The 14528-nt window shown below is 46.0% G+C and overlaps 1 protein-coding gene across 2 annotated transcripts in view; it reads left to right on the forward strand.

The window, feature by feature from the left end:
- Positions 1–12500, forward strand: part of ANXA13 (annexin A13) — a 57446-nt gene extending 44946 nt beyond the window's left edge. For both annotated transcript variants that reach the window (XM_010838909.1, XM_010838910.1), the window contains 3 exons: positions 3917–3992; positions 8180–8292; positions 11896–12500. In XM_010838909.1, the coding sequence (XP_010837211.1) occupies positions 3917–3992; positions 8180–8292; positions 11896–12015 (309 nt within the window). In that variant the 3' untranslated portion in view covers positions 12016–12500. The remainder of the gene's footprint in view (positions 1–3916; positions 3993–8179; positions 8293–11895) is intronic.
- The last annotated feature ends 2028 nt before the right edge of the window (positions 12501–14528 follow it).

The raw sequence follows: 14528 nt of genomic DNA on the forward strand, positions 1-14528 counted from the left end.
AAAGCCCTAGAGTCAGAGGGCCCAGGTTCAAATCCTGGTTTTACTGTAACAAGTGACCAGACGTCTCCATCCTCCTTTGTAAAAAGAGACCCTGAACATCATCTTCCCAACCTCAAGAGATTATTTTCAGAGTTAAATAAGATGAATATAAAAGGCTCAGGACAGTGTCTGGTTGTAGTAAGCATAAAAATGTTTGCCCTTATTTTTATTCCAATTGACAATTGGCTAAACAGTGCCTGAGACAGATACAATAATACTTCCGAGATACATTCCTGAAAAGATGTGTATAAATTGCTTTTATACAATTATTTTTTAATCTGATGATCATTGTAAGCCAACAAGGTAAGTTAGCTATTTCAAGACACTTACTAGTTAGTCCTTCCCTGAAAATCAGTCTTTAATTTCAGGAAGGCTTTTGTGGAATATCAGATATTCTTTCATCTAGTATTTTTTATTTGTGGAGTGCTTTTGACTATTCAAAGCACATCTGTGCCCGGTGTCTCATTTCAACTTCACGACAATACCATAACTCGAATGTAGGCTGAACAGCCATTGTTACCCACAACTGCTGGACAAGGGAAGTCTGTTATGAGTAAGGAGCCATCTGTTACTTATCAGGACCACACAGCAAGTCAGTAGCAGAAAGTGGATGAGAGCTCCAAGATTCCCCAGCCTGAGCTCCTACCTCGGCTAGAGCTGGCCACTCCTCACTCAGAATAGCATTTTCCGACGTGTTGCCAGCAGATGAAAAGACAAGAAAGCTTTGGAATTTTATCATTACTGTATATAAGCCTTTAGGGCCCTCTGCTTTCAAATCGTGCCCAGAGTCCTGATCAAAGGCAGCTCATCCTGAACTCCCCTGGCCTTTGGGCCTGGAGCTGAGTAGACTGAGCTGGAAGCCTTCTCCAGGACCTAGAGCCTCTTCCCATTAGACAGGGGCCATGGATGGAGTTTCTGGGGTGGTTGTCATTGGGCATCACTATAGAAACACACATACATGGGTGTGTGTGTGTGTGTGTGTGTGCGTGTGTACACATGAGTTACTGACAACCTAAGGATACTCCCTAAGCCAATTGTTCTTAAAATTAATCCTGAATCAGCAGAATCAGTATCACTTGAGAACATGCTTAAAACAAGAATTCTTAATCCCCACCCTGGATCAACTGAATCAGATTCCCTGAGGTTGGGGTCCTACAATCTGTGTTTTAATAAATCGTCTAGATCCTGATGCATGTTAAAGTTTAAGAAGTCTGCTTTAGGCTGGGCAAATGGCTAAGGGTTCTGTGCCTCAACTGTAAAACAGGGATAAGAATGTACCTGCTTCACAGAGTTAGTAAGGATTAAATGAATAACAGATTTAAAGCATTTAGTGCCTGGCATGCAGTGGGTGCTCAGCTAACATTAACAGTTGGTAGGAGTCTCCCTGTGTGAACCAACAGCAACAAAAAACAGCTGAAACTCAAGTGGAAAATAAGATAATCTCCTGATCTGAGGATTCTTTACATGAAACCAGCTTTAAAATGCTATTAATACCTATTCATCTATTCCAAAAACCTTCCTGGAACATCATTCATCTTGATCTTTATCACTGATTTTGAGGGTTCACCATGACCATGATCTTGGGAATCTGGCTCCATAAATTTTCTCATGGTCTCTGGCTAAAAGCACGAAGATGCTAGAGTCAGATCATTGAAGTCTATTATGTGACATAGGTTGTGCTGGCATAGAGTGGAATTTTAATTTTTGGCACAAAAACTTTGCCCTTGATTTGTCCTCTAAACTTGAATCTTAACTGCTGACACTCAGAAATCCCAGCCCAAACAACAAAGCTTCCCAACTGTGCTGCATCGTGAAAAGTTATTACTCTTCACAAGTCTACCAAACATGAGAGGCTTATAGAGTTCTGACGTTCCCAAACAGGGCTCAGTATAAATTGTAGGTACACATACCCTTAGCCCCAGGTCACTTCCTCCCCACCGCACCCCTCATCACTTCTCCCCTCCTCTTACAAAGCTTTTCTAAGCCCATTCCAGAGCCTTTAGCCCTTTAGCTTTTATAACAAACCAGAGTGCCTATGGTTCTGCTGTGGGCATGTGGCCAATCAGGGGCACTGGTTTTAAAAGAAAGAAATGTCTCCCCTATTCTTCTAATAATCTCTCCACAGACAATGCTACCTGGTAAACTAGAAGCCTTTGAGGCTTGTCTGGAATCCACCCTGGCAGTGAGTTTTTGTACCGAGATCACAAAACCTGGTTGTGTCCAAAGAGCCCCCTAAGAATTAAGTGTTCCAGTGGGAAGCCTGCCATTTGCAAAGGAGAATCCTAGTACCTTGGGCCAGTGGATTGTTTTCCATCTGTGTTCAGTGGAACCTCTGGAGGTGCCTTGGGAGGTAACAGGAGGGGATAGGGTCAAGAGACAGGCAGAGAAGAAAGGACAATGCCATCTCCCTATAGCTCATAAATAGTGCCCCTTGGAGACGGGCAGCAATGAGGCTCTGAGAGGAGGGGAGCCTGGCGTCTAGGGCTGGGGTCAGGAACCCCTCTCCCGCCTCCCTAGAACAGCTCTGCTTTCCTGCTTTTATCTGTTGTGTAGACTGAGATGCTATAGAAAATTTAAAAATACGTTCTAGCCCAGTATTAACAATAAAAACAAAGTGGTTTAGTGTGAGGATTCTTTTTTTTTTAAGTAAACAGAGACCTATGTGAATACAATCTCCTTTTGTAACACAACCTCCATCTACAGAACAAGAACCCTGTTCATGGTTGAAAGGGAGAGCAGTTTCTTCTGAAATACTAGCTCCCACATCCAACCCCTAAACAACTGAAGACAGCTAAGAAAGGGACAGGACTGAAAGCCCCCCAACCCAACTCCCATCTTATCTAGGTCCATTCCACACCGGACCTCTAGACAGGCCAGCTCCGATGAGGAGATCAAGCGACAGGTTTCATTAAATTCAGACCCTCCTCCCCCTGCATCCATCGTGCTCCCACCACAAAGAATATGTTGTTTACCAGGATTTTCAGAATAAACTCCCCTGGTGTGTCCTCAAAGGCCCCAGTTATTTATAGACTCACAGTTGTGTCATATCCTCAAAAGATAATTTCTAAGAAAGAAGTTTCAGTATTTCTTAATGCTTAACTGCATTTCCCAAACCTGAAGTTTCTCCTTTCTCTTTGTGTGCCTGCTCTGAGCTTGGCCCAGGCGGTACTTGTGCTAAGTGTGGTCACAATTTACTCTAAACTTCAGCTTCTATAAATATTTGGAAGGAAACCTAACATGTAATGCTACGCAGAATGATAGGCGAGCTGGGGGTGAATATAAGACCATTCGGAGTCTCCCCAGAGGGAAGGAAATTGGCATTTGACGTGGTCAGGCCCCTACACATCCCCCACCCTGCTCCTAGCCCATGTAACCCCATCGTATCAGAAACGTTAGACCAAGTCCTTGCCGTGAACTTGACGGCCTCTACCTATGTCTCCCAGATGGTAGCCGCCTGAGCTCCCTGTCTCAGTTTACAACGGAGGAGATGATTATAACCACAGCCTCCTGAAAAACTGGAAATGGAAAGAATTTTTATAAACACATAGGAAACTCAAGTACTATAGAAATACAAAGAATGTTGTTTCGGTATTTATTCGTTGTTCTTCCACTCTCTGATTCTTACAGAAGAGGAAACTGAGGCCGAGGGGGTGGTCCTGCCTGGGGTCGTGTCCATTAAGGGTCAAATCTCCCTTGGCCCTGAGAGTCCGCACTCGAATGGGTGGGGTACCACCCCCAGCCCTGCAAAGGATGAGGCCAGGTTTCCTTGGTCCTTGCATGACCAAATCTGGATGAGTCTTTTCATGGAAGAACAAGCCTCCAGTGCACCACAGCCAAGAGCAAAAGCTGGACTAACAGCTAGACTTTCTCTCTCTAGCTCATCGGCAAAGACATCGAAGAGGCCATCGAGGCAGAAACATCAGGAGACCTGCAGAAGGCCTACTTAACGCTTGGTAAGTAAAGCCAGGAGAGCCCCTGACTTCAGCCAGGCTCCCTGGAACCACACTTGGAGATAGAGGTTTGTGTGCAGGAAGACTTCAGGTAATAGTCTGAGAACCACAACACATCTAAGCAGCCTTGGGAAGGGAGAGAATGGGTGTGATGCAGCTGCAACAGGAGCTTTTCTGGTCCCCAGGAAGCCCTGAAGTCGGGATGTCTGAAGTGTAGGCAAGGGTCCCAGGCCTTCGCACCCCTCATCAAGCAGCTGGCTGGCTGCACCCATGGGGACCTTGGGGAAGCCAGCTCCCTCCTTTGACTCCTAATGCGTATGACCCAGTCACTTCCTGCCTCCTGAAAAGTGACTCAGCTGTGAGCAGCCAGCACATAACACTTTGCCTCAGTGCCACGGTCCTGAAGACAGAAGCTTTGGGACATATCACAGCATCCATGACAGTCCCACTAAGATCGTGGGTCCCCAGCAGCAACCATCACAGCCTGGGACCATTGTCTAGTCTCAGGGCAGCACGGGTTCACATGACACACACCCGAAAGCACTCAGGTTCTGATCCATGAACAAGTTTTCGCAGGTGCCTGATGGCTCGAGGGTGACCTTTTCCATTTGTTTCCCTTCAACATTGGGATGAATGAGATCTGTTTAGAAAGCAAGGGGGAGGAGACCAGATCATGGCCGTGCCAAGCAAACGCCAGGCCCTTCTCTCCAGGTGTTGCCCGTAAGGCAGGAAATAGCAGAGAGATGGGTACTGGGCTGTGACTGGCAGGCTCCTTTCTCATCTTTGCAAGTCCTGGAAGGAAGGCATTGTCCATTGTCCACACTCCAGTGGCACGGAGGCCAGGGCAGCATCCCAAATGGCACAAGAAATGGAGAGAATATCCCCAGAAGAAGAGGAAGAACCAAAAAAGCAGCCCCTGGAAGCTAAAAAATGTCCTCTCGCTGCCAAACTCTTTTGTTTTGCCTTTTTTTTTTTTTTGATGGGACTTTCGGGAGCAATGTCAGCAATTGCTTAGTTTTTTAGTCCTTCAACATTTTGCATTCACACTAGCACTCTGCTGTTGTGATCCAATGCAGAGGCCTGAGCATCATTAACGTTGCTCCTGTCCCAAGATGGATACACACAGATGACTGTCCTTAGGGTCTTAGGGATCACTGTCTCAAGTAAACAGAGAGATCTACTCATGGCCCATCTACAAGGCCCCAAATCCTTTCTGTACTTGCAGTTGTAAAGAATTAGGAAAACACCAGAATTCAGTCAGAAGGTTAATATCAATCCTTATTGATATTAAGTATTAATGGTAATAAAACCATTCAAGTCTGTAACATTTACTTAGCACCTGCTTGGGTCAGGGGTTGTGCCAGGCATGGGAATCAGTGGGGAACAGGTCCAGTTCCTCTTCTTAAGAAGTGTCAAGGTCAGGACAAACACACAAATCAATGGACTGAGCTATAGTAAAGATAAAACGGGCTTCTCTGATGGCTCAGCAGGTAAAGAATCCACCTGCAAAGCAGGAGACACAGGAGATACGAGTTTGATCCCTGGGTCAGGAAGATTCCCCTGAGAAGGAAATGGCAACCCCTTCCAGTATTCTTGCCTGGAAAATCCCCATGGACAGAGGAGCCTGGCAGACTACAGTCCATGGGGTTGCAAAGAGCCAGACACGACTGAGCACGCACGCGCAAGCACAAATGCACAAAGATAAAAGCAATCAGAGCAAAGCGAGTACAGAGGAAGGAGAGGCCCGGCCCTACGGTGGGGGGACCATGAAATGCAGGAGTTAGGTGGACTCCCCTGGTAGTAAATTAAAAAGAGATCAGAAAAGACCTTGAAAATGAACCACAAAGAGAGTGGAACATGATTCCATAACTAAATTCTCTAGACACTTCCCCACCCTGCTCCTACCTAACTTGTAAAGATGCCAGCATGAAGCTAAAATAGAGGAGGAGGTGTTTATGAGACCAAATGGTTCTCACTGCTCATAATCTCTGGAACAGCAGTTCTCATAGTGGGGTCTAACAACCCCCTGTATCAGAACCACCTGGGGGAAGGGGATGTGAAAATGCAGTTTCCGAGTCCCAGTCCAGGCCACCCACTTAGAACTTGCAGGAATTCAGCCTAAAGCCACACCTTTACAAGCTCCCCAAGTGGTTGTCTTACTTTCCCTGGAGTTTGAGAATCCCTGCTCTGAATGCCCAGAGGAGTAGGGGACACAGCAGAGCATCTGGCTGCCCTGCACCCACAGCCACGAACAGCTTTATTCCCATATCCTCCTGAGCTGTGTGAGCATCCATGCTAAGTCGCCTCAATCGTGTCTGACTCTGTGTGACCCTATGGACTATAGCTCACCAGGCTCCTCTGTCCATGGGATTCTCCAGGCAAGAATACTGGAGTGGGTTGCCATGTACTCCTCCGGGAAATCTTCCCAATCTAGGGATCGAACCTGCAACTCCTATGACTCCTGTTTTGCAGGTGGGTTCTTTACCACTGAGCCATCTGGGAAATCCTTCCACTTCGGAATCCCATCCAAACTTTTGGAGCCTTCCTGCAGCTGTGACCAGCAGAGCTTGTTCATCAGGCATAGCCTGTATACAGCAGCAAAATTGAGAATTTTCTCCCCAAAATATCAGGAAGAAGGAATTCAAGGGAGAAGTCACCCCTAGTGTAGGCTCAGAATACACTGACATCAGGCAGATGATTATTTCAACATCAGTTAATACAAATGCATGGCAGAGGGTCCTCAGGGAAATCTTGTGAGGTCACCAGCTCAGAATGCCTGGGAGGGGGGTGCCACAGTGAGTCTCAGATATGCTGCTCCTCAAATTGCCAGGTTCACCCCCAAAACCACCACCAATTCAGCAGCTTGTGGATTCAGACACCTGATCTGGGCTTCTCCACTGACACTCTGGTGACTACCACATAATCTATAAAATAAGGAGATAGACCCCCAAAGTAGACTCTGCTTCCCCAGTTCTGTTCCTCCCTCTGGCTTGTAAGCATCAATCCCATTGTCAATTACCTAGAAAATAACAGTTCTCATTACAGGACATGGTAATGATGTGCATTCCACACTTATGCTGAATTTATTACTTATTACTTATCCCGAACATCAAAAATGTTCATTGTTGTAGGCAAAACATCAACAACATAAACAGAAAAGAGTTCATCCCCCCAAAGTGTTAGACTCCTGTGAACCTGGGAGGAGGGGGGACAAACCAAGATTTATCCCCAGGAGCAGAGGTGCACCCCATCCCCTTATGGGTGGAGAGAGACCATACTTTGTTAATTTGTGGACTAGCTCATACTTCATTCATTTCTGACTGGGGCAGGGCTCAAAATCAGCAGTTAGCAGCATCACAGGAGGATGCTGTGTAGACAAGACCAAACATTTCATCAAGCCCACATCCCAGACCACACACGATGAAGGTTGTGGGGACTTCGGAAAAGATTCAGAGATGAAGCTCACACCTAAAACCCAGTGATGAAAAACAAAGGGAAGGAAGTTTGCTTAGCACGGCAGGCAGGAGGATCACAGTGCAACTGAGCCCGTCTTCAAGATTACCAAGTTTTATTATGGAGACGTTGCTGGCCAGTCTGTGTTCCCCCTCGGGGGCTTCCCTGGTGGCTCAGTCGGTAAAGAATCCACCTGCAATGCAGGAAACCCAAGTTTGATCCCTGGGTCAGGAAGATCCCCTGGAGAAGGGAATGGCAACCCTCTCTGGTATTCTTGCCTGGGAAATTCCATGGACAGAGGAGCCTGGCAGGCTACAGTCCATGGAGTCACAAGAGTCGGACATGACTTAGAGACTAAACCACCACTACGTTTCCCCTCCAGACCTGACTCTGGCATCAGAGATTTCTCTTAAAGATGAGAAGGCATTTCTGCTGGTGAGAATCGTGAACGTTGCAGGGAGAGCCTGAGGGTGCTCACAACGCTCCTCCTCCTCCTCAGGGTCTTCAGGGAATAGGAGAGGTTCTTATGTGTCTGAAGGGGACTAGTTTGAAGAGTCTGGTGCCCTGACCCCAGGGGAATCTTCCAGACCCTTTATCAACAGTGTGAAGTCTGCTCCTTTCAAAGGTCATGACTCCATCCGCTCCAAGGGCAAGCCAGCTCTGTTCCTCCCCAGCGTCTCTCTGTTACTGAACAAGACGTGACCTCCTCACGCTCTCTTTCCCTTTGTCCTGCCCAGTGAGGAGCGCCCGGGACCTCCAGGGCTACTTTGCTGACCGTCTGTACAAGTCCATGAAGGGGGCGGGCACCGATGAGGAGACCCTCATTGACATCATTGTGACCCGGGCTGAGGTAAGATGCATTTGGCTCCACCTTCTTGTTTTGCCACCACGGATGTCATCAACAGGTCACTTTTATGAAGGGTGTATCTGCAGAGACAGCCCTTGCTCTCCCAGACTTGGTGGAAGGACATTGTGCTGTGCTCCAGTCGGTTTCTTTTTATAAAAATACAATAACGATAGCGGCTTCTATGCCTTTTCTTTTTTCGTCTTTGTTTTCTTGCAGTGTGGGGCATGTGAGATCTAAGTTTCTGGACCAGGAACCAAACCCATGCCCCTTGCAGTGGAAGTGCAGAGTCTTGACCACTGGACCACCAGGGAAGTCGGCAGCTTCTGTTTCTGCCATCGGTGCCTCCAGAAAGCTCGGGGTGGTGCCTGGAAGGGACTTGGAGGGGCTGGTCTGTAGGGCAGCTCCTTTTTAAGGGCTTCCCTGGTGGCTCAGATGGTAAAGAATCTGCCTGCCATGTGGGAGACCCTGGTTCAACCCCTGGGACAGGAAGATCCCCTGGAGAAGGCAATGCCTACCCACTCCAGTATTCTTGCCTGGAGAATTCCATGGACAGAGTCTGGTGGGCTACAGTCCATGGGGTTGCAAAGGGCTGGACACGACTGAGCGACTTGGCAACAGGTCACCCAGCAGCAGAGCCTTAGCAAGTCCTTTCCAGACTCCTGAGTTAGGCCTTTATTTCCTTAAACACACCCCCAAAGCACAGTTCTGCACAAAAACCACATCAGGACAAGACAAGTTTTCTCAACCTTTTTAAAATTAGCGATCCCCGCATGAGGGAGCCTTTTTGACCTCATTTTTTCCTAATCCTTACTCCCCTCCAAGAAATGTTAACATGGCATACGCTGTATATCTGTTTATGTTCCTTACATATAGATGTAGTTATACTTACATTAAAAGATTTGGATTTTTTTTTCACCCTCTAAGAACCAATTTTGCCCCTTTTGGGAGCATTATCGCCCCCCTCTGAGAATGCCTGAGCATAACAAAGGCCCAGGGAGAGAAATAGCCAAAAAAGTTTGGAAACAACTGTCAAGACTCAGATTCAGAATACAGGGCCACAGAGAGAAGGAATTACAGAAGAGAGGGGAAGTGGCATTTCATCCACAGCAGAGAGACCTTGGAGGGTGAAGTGGAACTTGAAAACCACTGACATCTTCCCTCAAAAACGTGTTAAATGAGGGGGAAGAGATATCAACCCAAATTCTGGCCCCCATATTTCTGACAAATAATACTTAACATCTGACACTGTTTTGAAATATAACTTAGCAACACAACCGTTCTTTCGTTTTTATTTCTATTCCTGGAATTTCTCCTCCCTCTCTTTCTCCTCCTCCACGATTGATTCATATTTCCTTTTCTCTCCCAAAGCCGCTGTCCTTTCCTCCTCCTCTCTCCCTCCCCCAGTCTCTCTGCCACCCTCTTCACTTTGTTTTGGTTGCTCTGAATCTCTCTCTTTTCTTAATCTCTCCAGGTCTCTGCCTTCTCTGTCTCTCTGTCTCTTAGTATCTCAGGCCCAGGACACTCCGAGGAGCAGGTTGGTGACAAAGGCCAGCAAGGATGCTAAAGATGCCAGGGGTTGGAGCTCTCCGAGTGATCCTCAGGGTGCCATGGTCACCCCAGCATGCATGGACTGTGGATTGTTTATTCCAATACGCTCTGTCCTAGCTTAGTGCTGACCATAGGCCCTGGGTCATCCCCACATGGGGACCATTCCCTCTGAATGCTTCGGGCCCAGACAGTTATATTGGCCAGATCCCCTAGTCCCCCAAAGCTGCCTCAGACTAGAACAGAGCCCGGGAGAGCCCCATCCTGTCCCTGCACTCACCCCCCTCCCCCAGCCAAGCAGCCTACCAGCCAAGGGAGCAGGGGACACACGCCACCTGCCTGATCTCTTGCACAGCATCCACTTCCAACAACCCTCCACTCTTCTACCCTCTCCTGCTCTCAGCTTTCTGTCCCCTGTTGGGCCCTCTAACTGGGGTAGGAGAAACTAAGAACCCGAAATCTGAGCAATGGTTTGTGGGTCTCTCTAGAAAGCCCTTCCCAGGTGGCACTCGTGGTAAAGAATCTGCCTGCCAATGAAGGAGATGCAAAAGATGAAGGTTTAATCCCTGGGTCGGGAAAATACCCTGGAGGGGGAAAATGGCAGCCCACTCCAATATTCTTGCCTGCAGAATTCCACGGACAGAGGAGCCTGGCAGGCTACAGTCTATGGGGTCACAAAGAGTCAGACATGACTGAGTGACTGAACAAATACTAGAAAGCAAGATATAGTCTAATTTTAAAACAATAATGATAACAAAAAAATTGCAAACAAAAACCAAAAAAATTCCTGGTTAAAGAGAGCTCCGTGCTTCTTTTATGAGACTCCCTGTGTTCTATCTGGAATTATATCTTCCATGGCACAACTATTATCTCCTTTTCTAGGTTGTAAGAGTCTTTAGAGCAAAACCATCTTTTTATTCGTGTTTCTTAAGTCCTTTCTCCACCTCCAGCACCTAGGTGGTACCTTTTCAAGTTTTTCAATTGATCCTTGAACAACACAGATTCGAACAGTGTGGGTGCTCTCATATGCAGATTTTTTCCAATAAATAATAGTACCTGTGTTCTCATTTTACAGATCTTTAAATTAACTAAGTGTGAGGAAGTTTGTGTTTCCTTGTTGTTTAGTCACTAAGTGGTGTCTGACTCTTGCAACCCCATGGCCTGTAGCCCGCCAGGCTCTTCTGTCCATGGGTTTTCCCGGGCAAGAATACTGGAGTAGCTTGCCATTTCCTTCTCCAGGGGGTCTTCCCAACTCAAGGATCAAACCCAGGTCTCCTGCACTGGCAGGCCGATTCTTTACCATTGAGCCACCAGGGAAGCCCTTATGTTCCATTAGAGATCACAATATGTAGTATCGAAAGAACTAAGGTTTGAGGACTGATCCTATTCAAACGGTTTCAGTTTCCTGCCCTTGCATGAGTCATTGATCAGTTCTTTCATTTTTGAGACAGAGATAGCAATACAGATTCTAGACTGCCCGGGAGTCAGTGTTCCTAATTCCTGTATTGTCAAGGGTCAATTGTAGATTCAAAACTAAGTCCTACAAATTGATAATGATTTGAATTTTGTTGTTTGGCACTAATATCCTTGCTGATCAGGGTATAAAAGACAAAAAAAAAAAGCCTTCATTTCATACTGTGTTGACAATTTTCTTAACTTTATACTGAGTCCGCAAAGTGTGGCCTGCAAGTCAAATCAGGCTCACCATTCATTTTTATACAGCCCTATTATCAGAAAGTGATTATTTTAAAGTAACTGTAGAAAAAAAACTCAAAGGAAAAATAATATGTTCGTAACACATAAAGTCATATGAAATTCAAGTTTTAGTGTCCATAAACCAAGTTGTACTGGAACATACACACAGACACCTCTGCCACCTTTGGGGAGCTGAACTCAGCTTTCTTTTTCTCAGCTACAAAATAGGAAGAATAGTAACTCCAACTCCATGGGTTGCTCTGAGGCATAAATGAGCAAGTGAGAATAATGTGCTTAGAACAGTGGCTGCCTGTGCTTATGGTGAAAACACTATAAACCTCCCGTTGGCTATCATCTCTCTTACAGGTGGACCTTCAGGGGATAAAAGCCAGATTCCAAGAGAAGTACCAGAAGTCTCTCTCTGACATGGTTCGCTCAGACACCTCTGGGGACTTCCAGAAGCTTCTGGTCGCCCTCTTGCACTGAACCAATCCAGCGTAGCAGGAGCAGAGGAAGGAACCTTTGTTGAAAACCTTTCCCAAACCAGATTTGCAAATACAACTCCGGCATGAAACACCCTCAAGGGTCCTGGTTTATTTCCTTGGCAGCTTGAGCCAAGTGGCCAGGCCAAGCTGCTTAAGTTAAGGGCAGCAACCTCGAGACACTTGCATTGATCACCCTGAAGGCTGGCTTAGTGAGTACCTGGGCAGCCTCATAATTTTCCTTGAGGGTAATAACTGAATGCTTTCTAAGCACAAATAAAGTCTGCAGTTGATGAAAAAACTATGCATTCGTAATAAAACCTTTAGAAGAATATGTCATACAGGGGTGTGGATGTTTTGGGTAAAGAGAGACTAGGTGAAGTACCAGAAAGACAAAATTAAGCAATTCATTCATTTTCCCTCTGTGTACTCAAATCCTCAGTTTCAAATCCTCAATGTTAATTAAAGATGTGGATTATGCCTTCATCAGCTGCTTTTTCAAAGACTGGGTTGATTTCATTTTGGCTTTTGTCCTGGAAATATATGACTTGTGAAATTCAAACATATTTGGAAAATGCAAACAGTTACGTTTATGGATAATCACTAAGGACAGACATCAAGTCCAACAGCAAGGAAACAATGGACTTGTCGATACGAAATGTAATGAAGGGTATAATTCACTGATCTGCTACCTGGTTTAAATGGTTTAAATGGTTCTTGCTCCTCTAGACAACTGACCCACTTGAGTCTTCTCTCTGATCTTCAAATACAATTAGGCTGGGCACAGTGCCATTAGGATCAAGGTTAATGGTCTGACTCTTAAATGGATTAATTCTGTACCAATAGCATCTCTGTTCCGAGATGTTGTCTCATAGCCACGTGCGGCTCCACATAAAGGGGTCTGTCATGAGAACATGAGCACTTTGGTCTAATTATTATAGTCATCCTTCATTGGATGGTTATTTGTGCCTGGCACTGCTAAATAGCTTACTTTCATATTTAATCTTCCCAACATCCCTTTAAGGCTAATATTGTTACCCATTTATTAGCTGAAGCAACTGAGACATTCAACAGTCGGGCTAAATTCATTCACAAGTGACAGAACTGAGATTTACATTCAGAAGTGGTTGAGTCCAGAATCCACACTAATAACTGCTTTTCTTGGGAAAATAACACAAAATACATGGAAATGGGTCTATACTCATTTACCTGCTTAAGTTCCTACTGCTTGCCAATCACTGTTGCTGGGTTCTAGGGCTACAAAGATAAAGAGAACGCTAGCCACACCTTGGGCATTTCAGCCCCAGGTCACTGGTGTGGACAGATGCCTCAATATTCACCAGACCCTGTAAGTACATTAACGGTGGTGATGCTTTAGTCACTAAGTTGTGTCTGACTCTGCGACCCCATGGACTATAGCCTGCCAGGCTCCTCTGTCCATGGGATTCCCTAGGCAAGAATATGGAATGAGTTGCCATTTCCTTCTCTAGGGGATCTTCCTAACTCAGGGATCAAACCTACGTCTCCTGCATTGAATATCACTTATGCATATTCCTTATCACTGAGCCACCAGGGAAGCCCTAAGTACATAAATACGTGCATGTAAAGCTCTCCATCCATGAGTAAGCAGAGGAGAATAAAGAGCTCCGCCTGGGGGAGCTGCGGGATGTGCTTCACAGAGATGCAGTCATGCTGGGGTTTGAATGCATAGAAATTCTCCAGAAAAACAAAGAATGGCGTGTGTAGAGGCTTGGAAACACGATGGTGCATGATGTGTTCAGGAAGTGGTGAATCCCTTCCCCTGGGGCTTCCATGTGGCAAAAGGAGAGGGTTGGGGAGGCAGGCAGTGAAGCTGCCGAGGTGTATGTTTGGGCCACATTAGCTGTGGCTTTGCTTCCCAAGTGTAGGCTTGGTCTTCTGGACAACAGTTGTCACTGGGAATGTTTGAGTGACTGAGAACATGATCAGATTTGGGCCTGGGAAATCACTTTGGTGGTGTAATCACCAGAGTATATAGCCCAAACATACTGAGCCGTATCCTCCCAGTGGTTGTAAAAGGGTGATCAACAAATGAAGACCTTACATTAACATCCCCATCCTCAACATAGCCGTGTATCTACCTACCAGCCACTGCTGTCACTATGCGCTCTAACAGGTAAAATGGTTCGGTGACAAAACATACTCATATTTACTTGTTGTCAAAGCTGGCCTTTGCTTTTTAAAAAGACAGTAACAAAAGCATCCAGTTCTTGGGATCTGAGCTAATAGTAAGGACAGAAAAACCAACGGGCAACAAAGAGATCTATGAAACACTACTGAAAACAGCCATCCTCGGAGAGTGTTGAAGGACGCGATTGATGTGAAGAAGAGAGGAAAGGGGTTCCACAGGGAAGGCTGAGGAAGATGGAGAAGCAAAGTCATTTGTTCCAAGTCACACATAGCGTCTTTCAGGTGTTTATTGGCGATCTGTATGTCTTCTTTGGAGAAATGTCTGTTTAAGTCTTCTGCCCATTTTTT

Source organism: Bison bison, unplaced genomic scaffold (genome assembly GCF_000754665.1).
Source record: "Bison bison bison isolate TAMUID 2011002044 unplaced genomic scaffold, Bison_UMD1.0 scf7180017864108, whole genome shotgun sequence".
Classification (NCBI taxonomy): domain Eukaryota; kingdom Metazoa; phylum Chordata; class Mammalia; order Artiodactyla; family Bovidae; genus Bison; species Bison bison.